We start from the raw sequence: 22,028 nt of genomic DNA, 5'->3' as shown, positions 1-22,028 counted from the left end.
TGACGGATCCGATGTGTTGCAGAGTTGGAGCTAATCGCGAACCATTCGACGCGCGGCGAAGGTATCAAGAGAAAGTACAGCTGCAAGTACTGCGGCAAGGGTTTCACGCAGTCGGGCTACCTGAGGAGCCACCAGAAGAGCTCCTGCTACTGGAACCCCAGGTCGACCTGCCACCAGTCGCAGAAGATCAGACCGTTCTCCTGCACGCAGTGCGGCGCCTGCTACTCCAAGCAATCGCATCTCATCTTCCACGTCAGACACGAGTGTGGCCGTACGCAAAAGTGCAACGTCTGCGGCAAGACGTTTCTGCACAGCAGCAGTCTGCGAAGGCATCGCCAGAAGGCCTCCTGCTTCCAGCTTTGTTAACGCGCATTTATGAACGCGATCCCGGCCTAAGGACGCATTTCATCTCTTCTCGTTGTTGATATTTTATGTGCTTCGAATACGTCGCTCTTCGGTGAAATAGGAGACTGAGTGAGCGAGGAAACTTCAAGGCTTTCAAAACGAGTGATAATTAGTTCTGCAATCCGCGGCACGTTTTTAAAAATTTTTTTAATTCTTGAACGATGCGTCTCGATATCTTGAGATGTCAAAAAAAAAATTTTTTTTTTGATAGGTTTCCGTGAGATATTTCTACTGATAGACTGAAGTGCAATATATGTTGGCCTATCGTTTATAGAGCAACTTAATACCAGATCAAAGATTGATTGTGATACATTATGACGAGAATATGTATATAAATTACACTTGAATATTTCTAAAGCAAATGGCGTTGATTTTTTATCCCTTTTAACTAGCTTGAATTTCAGCACAAACGTCCGATTCGTTTTAATGATTTTAATAAAATGTTTCATTTATATAGATATATGCGTTCTTCTCTGCACTTTTGGATCTTATTTGCTCAATTATATTACTTTCACTAATCTGTTTTTTTTCTTTCAGATTATTATGAAATCAACTATAATAAAATTTATTTTGGTTTTTATGAAGATTACTAATATAAATGAATAGATCGAAAAACTCTGTCGTCAATTTCAATAAATGCGGAAATTTTATAAGTTGAAATTTTTTGTATGTTTTATATCAAACGTTCATTCAAATGACACAATTGTGGCGTTAAAATTCGTACTTGTATAGTAATAAAATATTTTCACAGTGATTGTTTTGCGCTTTTTAAGAACCATTTTGATGCCAACTCGGGTATCTTCCTTTCTTTATAATTCAAACAACAATTTCTCTTTATGGCTACAATTGGCTTGCATGTTTTTGTTCTTATTTTTCTTAGTTTTCTCTTTCGTTTAATTTAATTACATCGCCGACCGGCTACGACGAATTTTCTACTGTATGTAGCGAAAATTCTCAGTAACCCGTCAGATTAAATTGATCTTTGTTCGCTCCTGTTTTAAAATATATATTCATCACAATGTTACAGAGGCAGAAATAATAGTGTTGAAAAAAGAGAACTCACAGAAGGAGAGAGAGAACAATAAACGTAAAAGAACCACAAGCTGCAACCTTAACAGGGTTACAACGAGTCCTGCGCCAGGTCCTTCCAGGAATTCTGCGCCAGGTCCTTCCAGGAATTCTGCGCCAGGTCCTTCCAGGAATTCTGCGCCAGGTCCTTCCAGGAATTCTGCGCCAGGTCCTTCCAGGAATTCTACGCCAGGTCCTTCCACGAGTCCTGCGTCAGGTCCTTCAACGAGTGGTAGAGGACGTTCTAAGAATCTCGAAGTGATCTCTTTAAGCGACAGTCAGAACAGCGATAATGATTCTTCGCCTTGGACGAATTCGAAAAAAATCGACAAGAGGTCAGAGAAATGCCCAGATTGCTCTGAAATATACGAATCACGTCAGAACCTCATAAAGCACATGACGATGACATGCTTGGTGAACCCAAACTCCAAGGCTAATAAGCAAAGTGGGAAATTCAGATGCGTAGAGTGTGGTCGTAATTACAAGGAGGCGAAGAGTCTGAGATTTCATCAAAGGCACGAGTGTAAGAAGGAAGTCACGTGCCCGGATTGCGGAAAAATAATGCGTGGATCATACATAACGGAACGTCATAAGCAAAACTATTGCGTGAAGAAGCGACGCACCAGGAAGATAAAACAAGAGGACTCGCCGGACGAACTTTTCATAGACGACTCCAGCATCGAGCTCTAGATTAAAAGCTCAAATAAAATTCACGATTTTTTAATGTTTCTTTCGTTACGTTATCTTTATGAAATACTCATTGTTTGGTAAATCATATATTGTGGAAATGCCGTATTTTCGTGGAACTTACTGAATTATTTTTTTTCAAAAATGTCTTGAAAGTAACTTATTTGTTTTATTACGTTTATTTTAACGGAAAAAAAGTTATAATTTTTTTACGAGATTTTAATTTTAGGAGTTAGCAATTAATGTCAAATAAAATTTTTTTGGTCAAGATAAAATGAAAAATTTTTTTTCAAACAGATACGTTTCAATGTTTACGATTAAAAATTAAAAAATTATTTTAAGAAATTATTTTTGTGTTCTGCTGCATTAGTCATGGCTAATTCAACTTTTGTTTTTCCTATACGATACATATATGACATACAAAAAAATAGTAAAAGGTTAGCCATGACTGTTGCTATTATTCAGTCTGATTGTACCTTAGATAATATTGATGTTTTTTTTATATCAGATTGTATAATTTGTCATAAATTTTTTGTATTGCAAATAAAATTAATTAACATTATGCTCAGTATTTTTTCTTATAACATTTGATTATTATGCAAACAGATCAATAAAATTGTCCAATTTTCTTTTTTTTATATTACGTAGATAGATTTTGTTTAATATATGTCTAAACTTTTATTTTGTCTGCATTTTTTCATTATATTATATTTTATTTATATTATATATACAATATACCATATATAACATTCTTCTACGTGCCTCGAAAAGAGAAATTTGTAATTTACAGATTTTAATGTATCGTTGAGGAGATATGTGTATGTATATGTATGTATGTTGGAGCAGATTTTGATTAAAATATAATAATACATAATTTCGAGATATTTATAATCATATTGATATTTATTAAAAAATATTGGCGAATTAAGCCTTACTAACAGACAACAAAACTGTCAATTTAAGTTTAGGTCTATATTAATAAATGTTTTTAATTTTATAATTATCTAAGATTTTTAAGATTAAAAATGTAGACAAAATTTATAATCTTTTTCAAATTTTTATTAAGGAAAACTCTTGCCTCTAATTGGTGGAGGAATATATGACACTAGGCTTTCTACTACATATATCGTTTTTTTTAACTTTTACACTTATCTTTTCGTAGTTCTTTCTTCTTATACTAATTCACTCAGCATGACTCGTAAAATTGCGAGCTTATAAGTTATTTGTCAACCTTACTCGGTTGACCAATACCTGGATTTTTCTTCATTTCAGATTTTAATCGAGGTTTGGCGAAATCGGTGATCAGTCCATTCGGATGTAGCCAATGCAAAATTACCGTCGCCACCTGGAAACTCTTGCAACAACATATGATACGCTATCATTTGCCGCAAGCAAACGCTGGCTGCTCCATTATATCGTTTCCCACATATAATTGTCCACAATGCCAAATGGCTTATACGAAACGCGGAAATCTCAAGAGACACCTGGAATTCGGCTGTAGCCGAGATCCCAATATTACTAGAATTTTAAATGAGAAATAAGCGGAAATGCGATTTATAACAGCTTTATTAATAAATTTTTAATGTTTATTTAGTAATAATATATATATATATATTTTTTTTTTTTAAGAATTACATATTTTTTAAAGAGTTTGTATGAAAACTATGCGTCATGCAATAATATACGCAAATTATAGTTGCGATAAATTACAGTGTACGAAATTATTCGTAATTCATTAATTACACATTACTTTATTATTTTATTTTTTACTTAGTTACATACTTGTTAGCAAATAGACACTTGTTACAAAATGACAAGAGAATTAAGTATATCTAGCATTATTTTGCCTATGCGGTAAATGAATTTTATGTTAATGAATTTTAAATTAGCATTTATGAGATGGTTTTTTTTCGAATACATTTAATTTTGACACATATTAGTATATTGTCAAATTTGTATATGATTATATATTTTTAATAAACTTTATCCAATTTATTTCTTCTATATTATCCTTTCTAATTATTACTTTTGTTTTGTAATAAATATAAGTGGTTAAATGTTATTTATCAATATTAGTAATTTATATAACAATTTATATGATCGAAATTAATGTCGAATGTTACATAATCGAGTTCTAATCGATATTATAATATATTTTTTTTTGACTAAATAATTATAAATAATTTATACTTAACAATTTTAATCTGAGAACAATATATTCGTGTACAATCGTAACGTTTAACGTTGCCTCTTATTTTTATATTTGTATTGAGGGAAAAAAAAATATAACAAACACTTTTACATCGACCCCTATAATACCGAATGCACGAGTGTGATAATTAGCGAGCGATTAATTATCCCTATGTTATTTGTAACGACCGTTGGCGAAGTTTAGTTATCGAGGTTTATCCTCGCGGGGAAATTTTTTTTTCAGAAACTATTCAGTATCAGGAGAAGCAGAATCTGCCCGACTATCCAAACACGATGTCGTTGGAGCAGCATCTCGCCCTTCACGCAGCGATCTCGTCGCAGGGTTACGACGGCTTCGGGGACTCCAATGTTCAGCTCGTGTGCGACTCCAATAATACTTACGGTCCCGATTGGTACGAGAACCCGGCGAAGCATCAACGAGACGACGGACAGCGGCGGTATCAGTGTCCCAAGTGCGGTAACAGATACAAGTATGTGGGCGACATGAAGAAGCACCTGCGGTTCCAGTGCGGCCAGGAGCCGAAATTTGAATGCCCGTATTGTCGCAAACGGTCGAAGGTGTCGTCGAACATGTACGCCCATGTGCGCAGCATGCACGGTGACCGGCCGATATACATAATAGATCTGAACAAACAATGCGCGACACTTGTGACTCAGTGAGTGTCGGCGGTGCTCTTCAACGAAGATTTTTTCTGACGAAGTATGATCAATATAGATTGACAGAAGCAATAAATTGAATTCGAATAAATATTTATTTCAATACTGCTACAATAAATTATTGATTTGAAATTAATAATATTGATTTGATGTGAAAAGTATTTATTTGATATAAGAAAATAATTTTTAAAACAAATATTTGTTTCGAATTAATTATTTATTAGGCAGTGTTGAAATAAAATATTTATTAATTTAATGATTTTTTCCGGCAAACAAAATTATTATCATTAACTTGAAGATTTGCAATGATACTGAGACTAAAAATGAAATGTATGTGTTCAATTGTGTATTATAAATAAACGACACAAGTCAATGTTGCATAATCGATGTATCGTTATATGTATGTGATATATTCCCGGATATCCGCAGGTTGGTGTTTTCGAAGCATAAAATTAGGCGATCCTCTTTAATATCTGTATAATCCGTAGTACGTATATCATATTATTTGTGTGATATGGTTCTGTCTCCGCGGATCGATTGCGTAGATAACCGAAGAGCATGGACGGAAATGTTTCTCTATCCGATGTCGTGACTTTCTAGACTCTCGCTAGCGATCGACGTCCACTAACTGCAGCCCGAAATTTCGATTTATTTTTCTAGATTCGCTTTACGGACAAATCCATCACCCATCTTATCCTGCACATCCCGAGGCAATATCCGGAAGCGGTGTAGCCGCGGACGCTTATCAGCCGCAAGGGGATAATTTGGATGCGGCGAAGAAAGTGAAGGAGAATTCTTACCTCTACATCGACTCGGCTCTTCATCAGGAAGCATCAGGAGCATCCGTAACGTCGATCGCCGCGTCTCGCTGGCCGGACAGCGTGATTGTGCAGAACTCGTTCCTCGGAAGGAAAAAGTTCCACTGTCCCAGATGTAACAGCGGCTACACCAGGCTGTCCGACATGAAGACGCACTGCCAGTTTCAATGCGGCAAGGAACCGCGCTATCAGTGTCCGTACTGCACGAAGAAGGCCAAGTTCTCGTCGAACATGTACGTGCACGTACGGCGGATGCACAAGGACAAGAAGCTGCAGATCATCGATCTCTACAAGCAGTTGTCGCGAGTTCGCTACTGAAGATGCGGATTCGATGAAGAACCGAGAAACAGTGGAGGCACAATTTCTTCACAAGATTTGATAAAAACGAGAAGGCTTTTTAAAGCAAAGATTGCTTTTTCTAATGACTATATGATTGGGAAATAGCAAGATAGGAGATTCCAAGAAGATATATATATATATATATATATATATATATATATATATATATATACAGGGTAGTCAAAAAGTATCGGAAGAAAATGTTTCAGACAAAAGTTGTAGGGTTTAAAAAGATCTATTTACTGATCTTATCAGTTTGACCTTGGATGGCGTCGCCAAGGTCAGATCGAAATTACATTAACTTTTTTAAACGGAACACCTAACTTTTTATTGCATATTCTTGTAGCTTATCTCGAGACCTTTCCAAAACACTACAAGAAAGTTTATTTTTGTTGAGTACTTTCCGAGTTGTGAAGCTTGAAAGCTACAGTGTACTGTAGTGTGGGTCCAGCCAGTTAAGGCAAGAGTGGCGTGTGGGTCCGGCCAGCTGGACCCACACGCCATTCTTGCCTTAACTGGCTGGACACACGCCACACTTGCCTTAACTGGCCGGACCCACACGCCACTCTTGCCTTAACTGGCTGGACCTACACTACAGTACACTGTAGCTTTCAAGCCTCACAACTCGGAAAGTACTCAACGAAAATAAACTTTCTTGTAGTGTTTTGGAAAGGTCTCGAGATAAGCTACAAGAATATGCAATAAAAAGTTAGGTGTTCCGTTTAAAAAAGTTAATGTAATTTCGATCTGACCTTGGCGACGCCACCCAAGGTCAAACTGATAAGATCAGTAAATAGATCTTTTTAAACCCTACAACTTTTGTCTGAAACATTTTCTTGTAAAATGCAAGGGAACGGAAATATTGGGGGGGTCCGATACTTTTTGACTACCCTGTATATAAATTATACATATAATCACAAGATCATAAAAATGATATATGTTGTACAATTGTTTATACAATTTTGTATAATTTATTTGAGATATTAACTCAATGTTTGTTATAGTTGTGATACATGAAAATTCAACATTTACGGGTTTAATCTTTAAATTTTGGTTTTGCTATTTATTTTTAATAATAATTGTAAATTTGTAGTACTAATAGCAATTTACAAGTAGTTACTTATTTGAAATAATTACAGTTTATTTGATCGTTTCGAAGAAACACTATATATTTGAGAAATAAACTTTATGTAATTACATTATTTGTTTTATACAAGATACGTTTTTTACCAAAGAAGAGAAAGATACACGTTAGATATACATATAGTAATGATAGAAACGCAAAACGAGTTCTTTGAAACAATTAACATCCTTTATATACATATGCAATCCCATATGAAATAGTTATGTTTTACAGTGCATTATTTTTTTAACGCTTTTCTGATGTCAGTATTTTATTCAAAGCAATTATTTTTTTTTTATGAGTTTTTTAGAACAATATTCCTGAATTTAAAGAGAAATAAAAGAGTTATTGGAAAAACGTTACTATATTATTTGTAAAAGTTGATTTTTGTAATCTGTGAAGGGATTAATAAACAACATATCAGACAGTTTGTTACATATTTATTAACAATCAATTTATTTTTTAATATTTTACAATAATTTATTTATTAATGTATTATTTTATAATTTCTAATTTCATTAAATTATTCAGTGCGTATTTATTAAACAACATTCATATTAAAATCATTAATCATGAATTTTTACTTTATTACACTTATGTATATATACATATACGGGTATAGGTATTTGCTCGTATGCGTTTATGTATGTATGAAGAAGTATTTATGTTTCTCATTAACGTAAACATAAAAATCTTAAAAATTTTTTATCGAAATATTTAAAATAAAGTTTCTTTTTTAAAGAGATCCATACTCAGAGTCTGAAATATTTCCTACAACACAATCTCCAAAAAATCCCGATTCTTTTATTTTTCTGTGAATGTAATTTTTTATAAAGTTGTGCTTCTTTTTCTATACAACAGTGAATTGCAATTAAGTGGACGTACATTTTAAGAAATTGGAAACAATTGTTCTCAGGTTGCACTATTTTTTTGATTAGTCTCAGTGTTTTCATTTAAATGTCTTAGCCGTATTCTGTGCAAAAAATACGTGATATTAACTGATACGTGATGCTTTTCAGGTGTGAAAGATTTCTCGTCGTTATTAAGGTCGAACATCGATCATCGGGATTGGGGCTTCGTTTCGAGTATCACAAGATATCCCTGCGAAAATTGTCCAAGCGTATTCAGACAGAAGAAAAGTCTTATCACGCATCTGAGATACGAATGTGGCCAGCTACCCCGATTCAAGTGTCCTCATTGCGATCTGATCTCTAAAAAGTCGTCGAACATACAGAAACATATTCGCCGAAAGCATGAGGGTTACGCGGTCTACGTTCATGATATCTACCGATTAATGAATATCGTTACTGCACAGGAATAAATAAATTGTATATCGCTGTGCAAGAAGGCAAAAGTATACGAATGTCGACGCTATCAATGCAATTACATAGACAAGGATGTAAGTTATAAACCCGAATAAATTGTATTTCAGGAATAAAGCAAATATATGAATGCTACCAATGATAGCTACACTTGAAGTTTATGCACACTAAAATATGCTTTATATTAATTTATTTTATTGCCATTTATGTTCTTATAGTTTCGCAATATTGTTCGTTATTTATGTCATTGTAACTTTGCAATGCTGGTTGAGGGGTAGCATGAATTATATGGAAATTCAGAAATTTAACTCCAATTAATTATTAAATAATTAGAACAAATTTCTATAACGGCGCGATTTTTTAATGCAATAAGCTGAAATAAAAGTAAATTCATAATTGAAGGGTCTTTTTTTCAAATTTGATTCTATTTTTTATTTTTATTCATATCATGTAAATTTGTCATGTTATCATTTATCTAATGTTATCACTTTCTTCTCTAATCTAGCATCAATATTATATTCTATACAGGGTGGCAAAAATAATAGTAAAACGAAGAAAAAAAATCTTAACGTTTCATGAGATTTTCTGACACTGGACTTTCGTTTGCAGGTTTCTACGCGTCCCTCAAATTCACAGAGGCAAATGGCCTTTTTCGGATCGTGTCTGACGAAATGGTGCGATTTCCCTGTATGAAGTGTGGAAGCGTATACAACAAGAAAGGCAGCCTAACGACGCATCTAAAATACGAATGCGGTCAACCGCCTCGCTTTAAGTGTCCATATTGCGATCTCGTCTCGAAGAAGACGTCGAACGTGCAGAAGCACATACGGAGGAAGCACCAGAATTGCGCGATTTATGTTCAGGATACCCAGCGTTCTTCGTCCATTTTTCAATATAAATCACGTCATTGAAATCAAATAAACGCAGTATTTTGTATTCCAAATTCTAAAATCTTTTCATGCCATCAATTATCCCAATTATTATCTAGGTCAGTGATCTCGATCAATTGACCAGTCTCATATATAATACTTGGAACGATTCGAGATTGTTTTCCTTTGATTTTTAATGCAATGTTTTTTCAATGAAGAAGTTCCTTACACTTTTTTTACTTAGAATTACCGTTCATTATAACTTGCTTCGCCAATGCAAGTCTAATCCAACACTGTCAAGGATCGAGTTTCTCTCGTTCGATACTCGATCACGCGGCCTCTAACGAGGACTTATACTTTTAGCTTTCAGATCCGCCGGGAGGACAAGCGCGAACGGTCGGGCTTTCCGCTGTCCGAAGTGCACGAGCGTATTCTTGAGACGAAAGGGTCTGCGGGAACATCTGATCTACGAGTGCGGCCAGCCACCAAGATTCCAGTGTCCTTATTGTAACCATCGGTCGAAACTGATCTCGAACCTTTACAAGCACGTGCGACGTAGGCACCGCGGCGAATTAGTCTGGTGTATCGATCTCAAGCGCAAATAAAACGTCCGAAATGCGTTCTTTCCGGTACTGAAATGTCGTTCATTAATTCAATCATATTTTCAGACCGAGGCGCAAAATTAACGCACGAATGTATTGTATTTTTGTCGTCCGTCTATGTCTGGTTTATTAAGTTTGTCGATGAAAATGTAAATGAAAATAAATGTAATTAACAAGTCAAGGTGGCGCCGCATATTGACGCTCTTGCATTCCTCTCTTCTGCTTGCAGATTTTGTATCTCTTGAACTCCCCAGCAAAGACACATTCAAGCTATTCTGTCAACAAACAGTCCCTGAAGATTTCAAGTTTGCCTGCCCGACATGCAATAGCATCTTTAATCGGAAGGGGAACTTACAGAGACATGTAAAACAGTCAACAAACTGTAGGCAGCGATTCAAAGAAAGATTCAAGTGTCCTCATTGCCTTTATCATTCGAAGAAAACCTCGCATATTTGCGCGCATATTCTCAGACTTCATACTGGCAACGAAGTTTATGTGATCTCTGAACGCAAATGATTCAATCTTGAACGATTTCGCGCGATGGCGATCTGTAATAAAACGTTTAAAGTTCAATTAAACATTAAAATTAATATATTTGATTATGTATTGATTAATTAAAAATTAAAATCTTATGTTTGAAATACAAGCTATATAAAAAGTTTTAATTTTTTTAATATATTTTTTTTCTTTTACATGCATATCGTATGATTTTAAGTATATACAAATAAATATTATGAGTTTGTAAATTTTTTTACACATTGCACGCCACAGGAAGATCTATTCGAACCAACTTTACGCATCGAGTCGCGACTTATAGTAGTCGAATATCTCGAATAATCGATGACTGCGATTGCTTGTGAAAGAAAAGAAATTCTTTCTTCCATTCCATTTCGTTATGCGCGACCACGCTATCGATGGCCGCTGTTTCTTATCGAACTTTGACGAGTTTCTAACGTTTTCTTGTAGATGTCTTGCGCCATTTGGACAACTTGAATCCGTCATCCAATTCGAATATTTCACCATCACTCGCCGTCAAAAATGAGGAAAAGTTTATTTGTGAAAATTGCAACAGCGTCTTCAACCGGAAGAACAATTACTATACACATAAGAAATTAGAATGCGGGAAGGAGCCGCAATTCTTTTGCCCTTATTGCGTATATTGCTCGAAGAAATCGTCGAACGTACGTGCCCACGTCAAGAGAAAACACCCTACCGACAAGATCTACGTGATACGCAAGATTCCTTCATCGCAGAAGACACCATAACAATTTGGACTCTACTGTGGAAGATATCGATCTCTACCAATTCGTAACACTTTTCTAAACATATATAACATTTAAATATTACTTTGTTATGGAAATATTTGACCTAGTACAATTTACATATTATCAATTTGACGCAGAAAAGTTTCTATAACTTTACTAATTGACATGCGGATATATACGTATAAATTTTCAATTTTTTTTCTACGATATTATTAGTGTATTTATTCACTGTTTTTTTTTTTAAATAAAATTATATGAATACTATTACTAGACCATATTCGTATCTTGTTCTCATTATTCCTGCAACAGAAGAATATATACGTCTTCGTCTAACCATCGATGAATTTTGCTATTTAATGAAGATCACATCCACGCTTATCGCTATTATTACAACTGAAGAAGATTTGACACGCACAAATCATAATCGTCGATTTTTCTTTCTATTTATTTCCATTATTTCTGCGTCGGACACGTGTCGCGAGGAGTTTTTACGCGAGCGGCGCGTCTTTTTTGTGTTTCAGGCCGAATTCGGGTGTATTACTGTACGTTAGAGGGCGTCACGCGACACGTTCCCCAAATGTATCTGCCGACGATGGCAACATCGACGGCGTCGAGGACGATGAATGCGAGCAGGAAGGACTTTCCCTGCCCAAGATGCAGTAGCGCCTTCAGTCGCAAGGGTGGCTTGACCTATCATCTGACTTACGAATGCGGCCAGCCACCAAGATTTCAGTGTCCGCACTGCGACTATCGCGCTTCGCACAGCTCGAACACACGTCGACATGTCCGCACTGTTCATCCCGATCACGACGTGTTCGTTATCGATCTGGGCAAGGAAGAGGCAACGCTTGCGAAATCGGAGATGTGGAAGATCCGGAAGATCTTTATTCCTAAGAATGACGAGACGGGAAGATCAGCGAAGCTGGATCTTCGGAAAATCAACGCCGAAGCTCCACAACTGGGAAGAATGGTAGAGATCGAAATCCTTATTTCCTTCGTTCTTGATACACGCTATTGTTCGCCATTGCGAAGAATACCGTAAGAACGTTTCTATCATTTTTACGCGAATGCGGATTATAATTTATAGACCTGGATGTTTTCTGATTCTTTTCAGGAACGCAAAACACCCTAAGCTTCTATCAGCATTGACTATGCTCGCTTCGCATAGTTTAAGTTCGTTTAATTGACTGGAAGATTTGCGATCCAAAAAGTACGAGTGTGGAAGATAGGCTTGACTGTACATATCCTGTTTACGACTTGAAGAAACTGCAGTGATTTATTTAAAGACGGTTTGTTTAGTGCCAACGAGATAGTGTCTTGTTACGCGGCTAGTCATGATTAATCGAGAGATTCATTAAAACAATAGTTTATGGATTTGTAAAAAAGAGTTGTAAATATGTCTTGTTACTAGGAAATATAGCGAATCTTTATTCTCCCTTTATACGACAATTACACTCTTTAGTTACGTAAAATGTTTAAAACAAGTTTTAGCCACGTTAGGAAATTTTGAGAAGTTTAAAAAAATCTTTTTATAAGTAGTTTATAAATAGTTTAGGATATCACTGTATTTTTTAACGCCGTACAAACGTTGTGTGTGTGAATGTGTGTGAGTGTATTAATATTATATTAATGTTGCTATTTCATTCCTTTCATTCCTTTATTCGTTATTCCAAAGGATATTATTATTTGCCTATACTAAAAATTACCAAAGAATTTATTCCATATTATAAATTATATATTGCTATTACTTTTATTTTTATTTACTACATTGACTAAAAGAATAATTATTTATTATTATTTATTAATACATAATTATATATATGTAGTTATTACTTTGTTTTCAATGAAAAATAATATTTGTTTGCAAGCGATAGGAAAACAACACATAATTACTCGATGTTTTCGATTATCGCATTTTTTTGCGTTATGATTGGATTTTATTTTTATTTGGCATTATTTGTATTGTCACTCTAAAATTATATTCCTATTTTCTTTGCTCAAAAAAATGTTTATATTACAATATAATAATTGTAAAATAATATATTTGACGAGATACACATGCTAGCGATAATTAAGTTCATAAAATTTGCACAAAGCATTTAATTTTACGTTTTTAATTTACTTTCATTTACTTTAAATTCTGCCATATATATCTTTAGATTTGGTATGTGTTTATCGAATACGAGTTTATGCGCTTATTAATTTTTTTATTTATGAGTTTAAGTAATTGTAATACGTGTAGCTCAGTATTATTAAATTTAAGATGTATTTTCTTTTTAAATATATTTACACAGTTATGTTATTTATTTCGAATTCTATAGAAAGATAGAAATTAAAGCGTTTATATATTTTTGCAAGTTTTATTTGATATTTAATGCGCCATTTAAAAGCTGACGATGACTTTTGTTTACCGAAATTTTGTTTTTATTTGTATTACACAAACTGTGCGATCAAGACATGTATGTACCAAATAAAAATGTCACAGAATTTTAACATCTCTATATTTCTTTTAATATAATACCTTTTCTATGCGATTTACATTTATGTTAATACATGTTTATCTTTATTCACTATTTGCATAGATATAGTTAATTAAAATCGAATGTTTGCAGTTTTTAATTGAACAATTTAACTTTGAATGTTAAAAATTAATACATATTTATACTTGTATTAATAATAAATTACTTATTAATAATGTATCTGTAATGTGGTCAAGTAGTTTTAGTGAATTATTGTTAAAGCTTTTTGTGCAAACGAATTGCGATAAATATATGTAACTAAAGAGATTTAATTTATACATACAATATATATATTTAATTGATACATACAATATATATATATATTTGATCGAATAAAGATTGATTTCAGAGAAAAATTGTTTGACATTCGGGGTCAAAGTATAATTTCAGGGTTCGCCGTCTCTTCGGCTCTATTCTCGCGATACTAATTTCCTTTGAAAATGTTCAGATCGATCAATTTCGAATCGCGTCGAGAATCTCCGTGAGTTTGAAACTGCGAATTAACGTCGATTTCTGACGGAACGTCTCTTTCGCCTCTGTTCCAGACTGTATTCCGTCTTCGGTGGCCTTCGCATTCATAGACACCGCGGCAATAGAACATCCGACGTATCTCCGAGTCGCCGTCGATGACTTCCCAGTCGAAAAACCGAAGTTCCCCTGTCCTAGATGCCCGAGTGTCTTCAGTCACAAGAACAATCTTTACTATCATTCGAAATTCGAGTGCGGTCAGTTGCCGAGGTTTAGTTGTCCCTACTGCACGTATCGCACCAAGCACGTATCGAACGCACGTGCGCACGTGCGTAGGAAACATCCCGGTAACAAAGTGTACACCATCGACGTAGGCTCATAGTATTAAATCAAGGCTGTTTCATTCTTTTTTATTTTATTTTTTTTTAAGTTTTTTAAATTTTTTGTTATAGAAGGATTTTCTATTTCTCTTGCTTTTTTTCATCTCACGCGAGTTTTGTGAAATGACGCGCGATTTGATGATGATCGCAGAATGTGGTAATTTTCTATTTTTTTTTTTTTTTGAAATATTTGTTATACAATATGCGTTATATTGCATTGCTTATAAATGTTTTTTTATTATTTCTGAATTTTTCGATGAATTTTTAAAAATGATATTCTTCCTTAGTAAAAGATTAAAGCTTTCTATATAACCAATTTCTAATATTTGAACTTCTGTAAAAGGAAACACTGAAATTAAAAATATGATTTTTATTGTGGTATATTCTTGCTAAGGAAATTTTAAAGAATCAATCGAAAAATTTGTAAAACGAAAAGAGAAAAATTGCAGAGAGAAACATTTTTTATTTATTTTAATAATATTCTCTTATTGAAACATGATAAATATCTCACTTATAAAATTTCACGTAAACAGTTCAAATTCAAAGTGACAATTTCAATTGAATAAATGTACAATTTATTTTGGAAAATAATAAATCAAATGTATACAGATATCGATGCGCAAGTTTAAGTATGAATGTAAATTATGTTTTATATGGTCATTAATTTTATATAGTCATTAGGTTTTCATGATTATTCGCTACTTAATCTGCGTTGTTTTGTAATGATATCGCAGATAATATCTGCGACGAAATGATTCATCATTTTAATGCAATACTTAAAAAAGTAATATTGTGTCGAATGATCATTACATAGATTATAATTTATACACATGTAAACTTTATATGTAAAAATAATTTTTTATAAAGAATATTTTTTAGTTCAAAATTAAACTGTCTATGTAAATTATCCATAAAAACTGCAATATTTGCCGCACTATTTTATGTCTTTTTGTACTTTTATTATATGTATGTTATAATAAATGTAAGCGATTTTGCGTTCAATATAAGAGGCTTATATCGACTTCACTTCATTGGCAATCAAGTACGTCGAGATATCTGTCGTTGAAGGTAACATTCTTAATTATCATTAATTAAATATCAAAATATCAACTCACATGGCGATATCTTTTCACGTCGCTATCATGCAATAAATCCTCGTAACTCTCTATATCGATCTGTATTCGCTATTTACTGATAGCCAGCGATTAACGCCGACTAATCGGTAGGGTGTCTGAATTTTTCAGAGGACAAGCATAGATACGCGAATCCGCGATCGATCCGTAAGCCCCGATCCACGCATCCGCAGCATCCACGGCAGGTCTGCAGGCAGGTGTATCTCTGCCCGAAGTGCGGCAGATCCTTCAACTGGCGGTACAATCTCCAGCATCATTTGAAGTTCGCGTGCGGTCAGTCGCCGCGATTCAACTGCCCCTATTGTTCCTTCCGGACGAAGCATACGTCAAACGTGCGGGCCCACGTGCGCAGGAAGCACCCGGATCGCGAGGTCTACGTCGTCGACATCCTCAGCTGGCAGCAAGAGGGCGGCTCGACGCTCGCGTGAATCAAGTACGACGAGTACGATGTGTCGTTTCCCGGAATAAAGGCTCGTCTTTAACCGAACGGTAGTTTTGAGAGATGCCTCTCGCGTGCAAATCTCTTTTCTCTCTCTCCTTCTCCTTTGCCCCATTTATATATTGAAACGAGCGTAATTCGCGCGATCTGTCTACATATAATTATTGAATCTGACATTGGAGTACATTTGTTTAACGCGCGACAAATTCATTATTTCGCAGAGAGACTATTTTTCCCGCGCGTTTTTCTCTCCTTTTCTTCTCCTTTAAGGAGATCCCAAACGCCGTCTTGTTTTATTGATGAAGCATTATTTTTGCGCACCCTTTTGTTTTTATTAATTGAACAGAATAATCAATACTTTTTCACAATTAAAGTAAATATAGAAACAAAGCGCGAACCGTTTTAAATCGATGGGTTTGTGCTTTTTTATATAATATATACTTTAATCGTGAACAAATATTTATTATCCTACTCAACCAATAAGAAGAAAAGAGTGCCTTAAAGCCGGGTGTAAAACTAGTGTAGAGATTTAGCGAAAACGCGACGGGGTGATTTTCTACGGGTTTTATAGATGACGTCTTGTGCACTTTCTTCTTGCAGCTTTCTCAGGCTCGCTGCTGAGGCGCACGTGGCAGAAAACTTACAATCGGTCGGTCGCGAACAGGAGCGACCAGCGCATGAGGTTTCCCTGCGGCAATTGTAGTAGCGTGTTCAGCATGAAGCAGAATTTGAAGTACCACTGGAGGATCGAGTGCGGCCAACCGCCGAGGTACAATTGTCCTTACTGCGTCTACAGGACGAGGCATCCCTCGAACGTGCGCGCCCACGTACGTCGTATACATCCAGGCAATCGGGTCTACGTGGTGGACATACGCAAGACTGAAGTTTCGCAGTCCTCTTGAATCCTTCCATTTATTCGACCGCACCTGTTGTTTTCGAATCGACTGACTCGTACATTTGTTGCTCCTACAAAATCTGACATTTACAAAAGAAAGCCCTATTTGCATCGCGCCAAGTTATTCCATTCTTCCTTGCTCTGTGAGTCTTCTGCGTTGTGGTTGCAATGAAAATTTTTAACTATTTATAATTTTAATTTACAGAGAACTTAAGTGAGCATATTTGTGTATACATATTGTGTATGTGTGTATTTTTTATTTTGGAATCTCTTCCTACGCTTTTTTAATTATTCGAAAATATTTATTTCGTATCAAAAAAGATTCCTCTTACGTGTTGAAAATATGAATGAATGAATGAATGATAAATCAATTGTAATGGAATAAATGAATGAATTATTTAATTTTTTGAAAAATTACCTACCGCAGAAGATTACGTGAATTATTATTATGGTTTTATTTGTAATAAAAATTTAATTTAGAAACAATTAAGAAATATATTAATAAATACCATATCACTGAATTACCACTTTATTATATCCCGTTATTATATCCTCTCCATGATAATATAATCAGATTACGCTCGTTATTTAAAAACAATAAAAAAATGAGTACTCAGAATTATATTTTAATTTATTTTATCAATTTTTCTAGCGCACAGTTGGTGATAGATTTCTCTCTTAGCTCTGTTATTCGATTCTTATTGCGCGACGAATGCGATCAATAAGAATGTTTTAGCTGTACCGGGATTCCCTTAAGGATGATCTGGGAAGAAAATGGAAACGTTCTCTTCGCCGCAAAATGTCGCAACGTAATTGTCTTAAGCCGCGTTTCAAATTTTCGCCCCGAATTATGTTTACGAAATTTTCTGTTTCTAGAGACTCGACCGGGCACGCAACGATATTACGTGCAATTCGCCCAGTGCGTCTACAATCCCGACGGTACGCGGCAGACAAACAGGAGTTACCCTTGTCACAAGTGCGGCAACGTGTTTACGCGCAAGAACAATCTGTATAATCACCTCAAGTTCCAGTGCGGTCAGCTGCCAAGGTTCAACTGTCCCTACTGCTCGTACCGAACCAAACACTCGTCGAATGTGAGATCCCACGTGCGCAGGATACATCCCGATCAGCGGGTATACGTCCTCGACATGCGCATCAAGCAGGACAGTTAACCGAGTTATGCGAGTTTCGCGAACCTTATTCGATTATTTTTTAAGAAAGGGGAAAAAGATCGTTCCCGAGCAAAGGCAGCTGCGCGAGATGTAATCGAAACGATGGTGATATCGATCAACCAAATGTCATTCGTTCAATGCATTCTTTATGTTTTCATTATTTATGTTATACACGTGAACAATATATTTCATAATTCATGGATATACGAATTTGTGTTTGATGAATTTGTATTTAATTGTTTAACGACTTTCAGTTTTTCACGACGTAATTGATCATAGGTGCATGTAGACTGAACTTTGTAAATTATGTATATGCCGTTTTTTCTTGGGTAGTAGGAAATTGTTTACTCATGAAATGAATTTTTTTTATTGTAAATGTATTTTTGCACAATACGATCGTATTTGACCTGATAATGTAGAATTGAATTCCTTGTGATTAAATAAAAATTTCAAGCGTATAATTGTCTATCTTATCTCATGTTCTATTTTTTCTCGGAAATATTTGTTTTTGAGGGGAAGTAATTAATTTTGTCTTTTACCTCCAATCTTTTTCTACTGATACATAAATTGATGCTTTGATTATGCGATAAATGATACGATGTGTTATAAATGATAATTAATATTTTGTTATAGGCATTATTACTTCTTGCTGCGTTCGACTGACTAGAATCCAAATTGAGAAAGATTTGCAGAACAATTGCTGGATCGCAGAAGCAAAGAAAAATTGGAGAAAACACAGTCAAAACAGGAGGACAATGACTTTATAATCACTGAAAATGAGGATTACTTAAATATTGACTCACAAATAAAATTACCGCGTAAGAAGTTTATTTGTTACATGCGGAAGTTCCTTTTTTCTTCACATTCATCTGAAGAAGCCTTTCCTTAATAATTCGTGTAAACAGAGTTTTCAGTGTCCGTTCTGTGATTATTGTGGTCATTGTACCTGTAGTATCTACAAACACATATATAGAATGCATCCTCAATAATGGCCACATACGTTGTAAATTACTTGACGAGCGTATTTTTGATAAATTTTTTATTTTTGTGTTGCAAGTGGAATATTTGTTTTTAGTTTGTTAACTTTTGCTTGGTATTTATCCATTCTATCCATTCCTCCATACGAGATATGAGAATTTATGAGAATTATGGATTTTTGAAATAGTTGATACCAATGATAAATGATATTGTTAGAGATGATGTTATTAGGTGATATTATTGGATTATTAGAGATGATGATATTTCTAATAATATCATCATCTCTAATAATTTGTATATATAAATGTGTCTTTTAGGATATGTTTATCTAATCTCTTTTGTATTTGTTGTAACGCTATTTGTTATGTGTTATACCTTTACAAATGTAAATTCGGATATATAATAATGAAAACTGTAATGCAGATATAAATGTAGATTTGCTGTTAATTATGATCACCTTGTAACAACAAAAACAATGTGATATCTTTTCTCAGACGATTAATTATTTTGACGAGAATTTCTGTTCTTTATTTGCAAAATATCAATGAATACGATGAATTGGGTGTATCATTAAGAAATTGGTATTTATATATTATAATATCGAATAAATGAAGCATTTGATGACAGAAAAAAGAAACTACAAAGATTATTCTTCAAGAAAGGCGTGTATGACTTACTTTTTTTTACAGAGACTCTTGTCGGAATAAGTTTAAGTTTACTCGTACGAAATTCTTACCCACATTTTCGTGTTGACGATGAAAATGGATAAATTATATAGTGATACAGCTTGACAAAACGACGCGCATTATCAATTAATGAATTTTTTTGTTTCAGGCATTAATCCTTGCCACATTTGGCTCTCTTCGATCCTGTCGGAGCATAGCGGCTTGCCCCAGCATCATGTTTCAACGTTTGGGCACAAAAAGTTCTTTTGTACCAATAATTGCGGAAGCTCATTTAGTCACAGAGCTTCCCTGACGAGACACTTGCGTTACGAGTGTCAGCAGAATCCGCGTTTCAGGTGCACGCTCTGCAGTTTCCGCTCGAGATGGAGCTCCAATGTCTATAAACACATGCGCAAAGTGCACAAAAGCAAGAACATACGTCGTATATTGGTTGACGAATAATCTTTGCGATATTTTTGATTTTCTTGAATTTTTAATTACTTTAGTTGACTTTTGTTTAGCGAACGATTGTTCGCGCAATATAAATCTTATAAATGTTTGGCGAATTATTAAAGAAAGAAGTTTTTTTTTTTGGTTTGCTAGAATATTTTTATGAGAAATTCCTTTTTTTTTATTTGTATATTGATAAATGACGTGCATCGTTATAAAATCAGCATCGAAATTATACGATACCGAATAAATTATCAGAAGAAACTGTGGAATGAAAAAATTAGTTTTGAATAGAGGCTACATATTCTGTGTTGTAATCATTGTATTTGTGTGTAGTGAATTCGATGTAACTTGGAATAAATTTCAAGGAAAGCGTATCGTTACCACTTCGTTTTACTCCTTTGAAATATTGTTTTGTATAAAAAAAAAATCTTGTATGGAGATGTCTGTGTTGATACAGTGAAGATGTATAAGCTAATGTTACATCTTTTTCTTGACGAAACAACGCGCTCTGTCAATTAATAAATCCTTCTGTTGCAGGCATTAATCCTTGCTACGTTTGGCCTCCTTCGATTCCGCCGGAATACAGTCGCTTACATCAGTACCGTGTCCAAATTCCGAAAACGACGCGCGGAAAGTTCCTTTGTATCAACAATTGTGGGAGCTCGTTTACTCACCGCGGTTCCCTGACGAGGCATCTGCGTTACGAGTGCCAGCAGAATCCACGTTTCAAATGCCCGATCTGCGATTTTCGCTCGAGATGGACCTCCGATGTCTATAAGCACGTGCGCAAACGGCACCAGGGTGCCGTTGTTCGTTGCATCGACATCGGCAGAAATTGATAAAGTGCAAATTGAAAAGAAAAACCCTTCCCCGTTTCCGACCGCGTCCTTCGTTTGTGCAATTAATTCATAATTAATATATTAATAATAATAAATTAATAATAAATTAATATTAAACAAAGGGCACTTCGTCCTTATCATACTGCATCACATGTTCCTCTTCGTATCTTTAGTATGTATGTAATATTTTTGTATTTAATATTCTTTAATAGTGGGTTTATTATTATTTTTTTATGATACAATTGTTTAATTAAAATACATTTTTTTTTGCTTTTCATCAGCGTCTCATTTTTTCTTTCACAATTTATTAGAAGATATCAGATTTTATTTTGAATATTTTTAAATATCCGTGTTACATATTTCTATTTTAACAAATCTAATGGAATTACCAATCTAAAAACAATCAGAAAATTAATTTATAATAAAAACTTTTCATTTTTTTAGATGATTTATTTATCAATTAACAACTATTATATCACACAAGTTCTAAAATCAAGATTTTAATAATCGTTGATATTTGTTTCAGACGATAATTAATGCGAATTTTACAAGAGCAATTTCTCGAGCGAAAGTCCTAATAATCATGGTATTCATTTTTTTTCTCACAGCTATAATCTAAGCAAGCATATACGTCACGAATGCCGATAAAAGATGCGATTTAAGTGCGTAAATAATTTTTTCGTTACTATTCTTTAAGATATTTATTTCTTCTTTTTCTCAT

General features: G+C 34.4%; 1 protein-coding gene across 47 annotated transcripts in view; it reads left to right on the top strand.

Moving 5' to 3' along the window:
- Positions 1 to 22,028, top strand: part of LOC114933442 (longitudinals lacking protein, isoforms A/B/D/L) — a 246,568-nt gene that overhangs the window by 35,539 nt on the left and 189,001 nt on the right. For 5 of the 47 annotated variants that reach the window (XM_029305983.2, XM_029305988.2, XM_029305985.2 and 2 more), the window contains exon 7: positions 1,433 to 2,722. The exons of 32 other annotated variants lie outside the window; for them this stretch is intronic. In XM_029305983.2, the coding sequence (XP_029161816.1) occupies positions 1,433 to 2,163 (731 nt within the window). In that variant the 3' untranslated portion in view covers positions 2,164 to 2,722. Of the gene's footprint in view, positions 1 to 22; positions 768 to 1,432; positions 2,723 to 4,594; positions 5,412 to 5,688; positions 6,289 to 8,327; positions 8,645 to 11,067; positions 11,637 to 11,887; positions 12,405 to 12,480; positions 13,860 to 15,977; positions 16,310 to 16,905; positions 17,722 to 22,028 lie in introns of those variants that run through there. 10 more of the 47 variants (XM_085484433.1, XM_085484436.1, XM_085484458.1 and 7 more) reach the window with 10 other exon arrangements.

The sequence above is a fragment of the Nylanderia fulva genome, unplaced genomic scaffold, assembly GCF_048542155.1.
Source record: "Nylanderia fulva isolate GAGA-0341 unplaced genomic scaffold, ASM4854215v1 Scaffold3, whole genome shotgun sequence".
NCBI classification, from domain to species: domain Eukaryota; kingdom Metazoa; phylum Arthropoda; class Insecta; order Hymenoptera; family Formicidae; genus Nylanderia; species Nylanderia fulva.
Note: the sequence above shows the minus strand (reverse complement) of the source record. Positions and strands in the feature narration are given on the sequence as shown.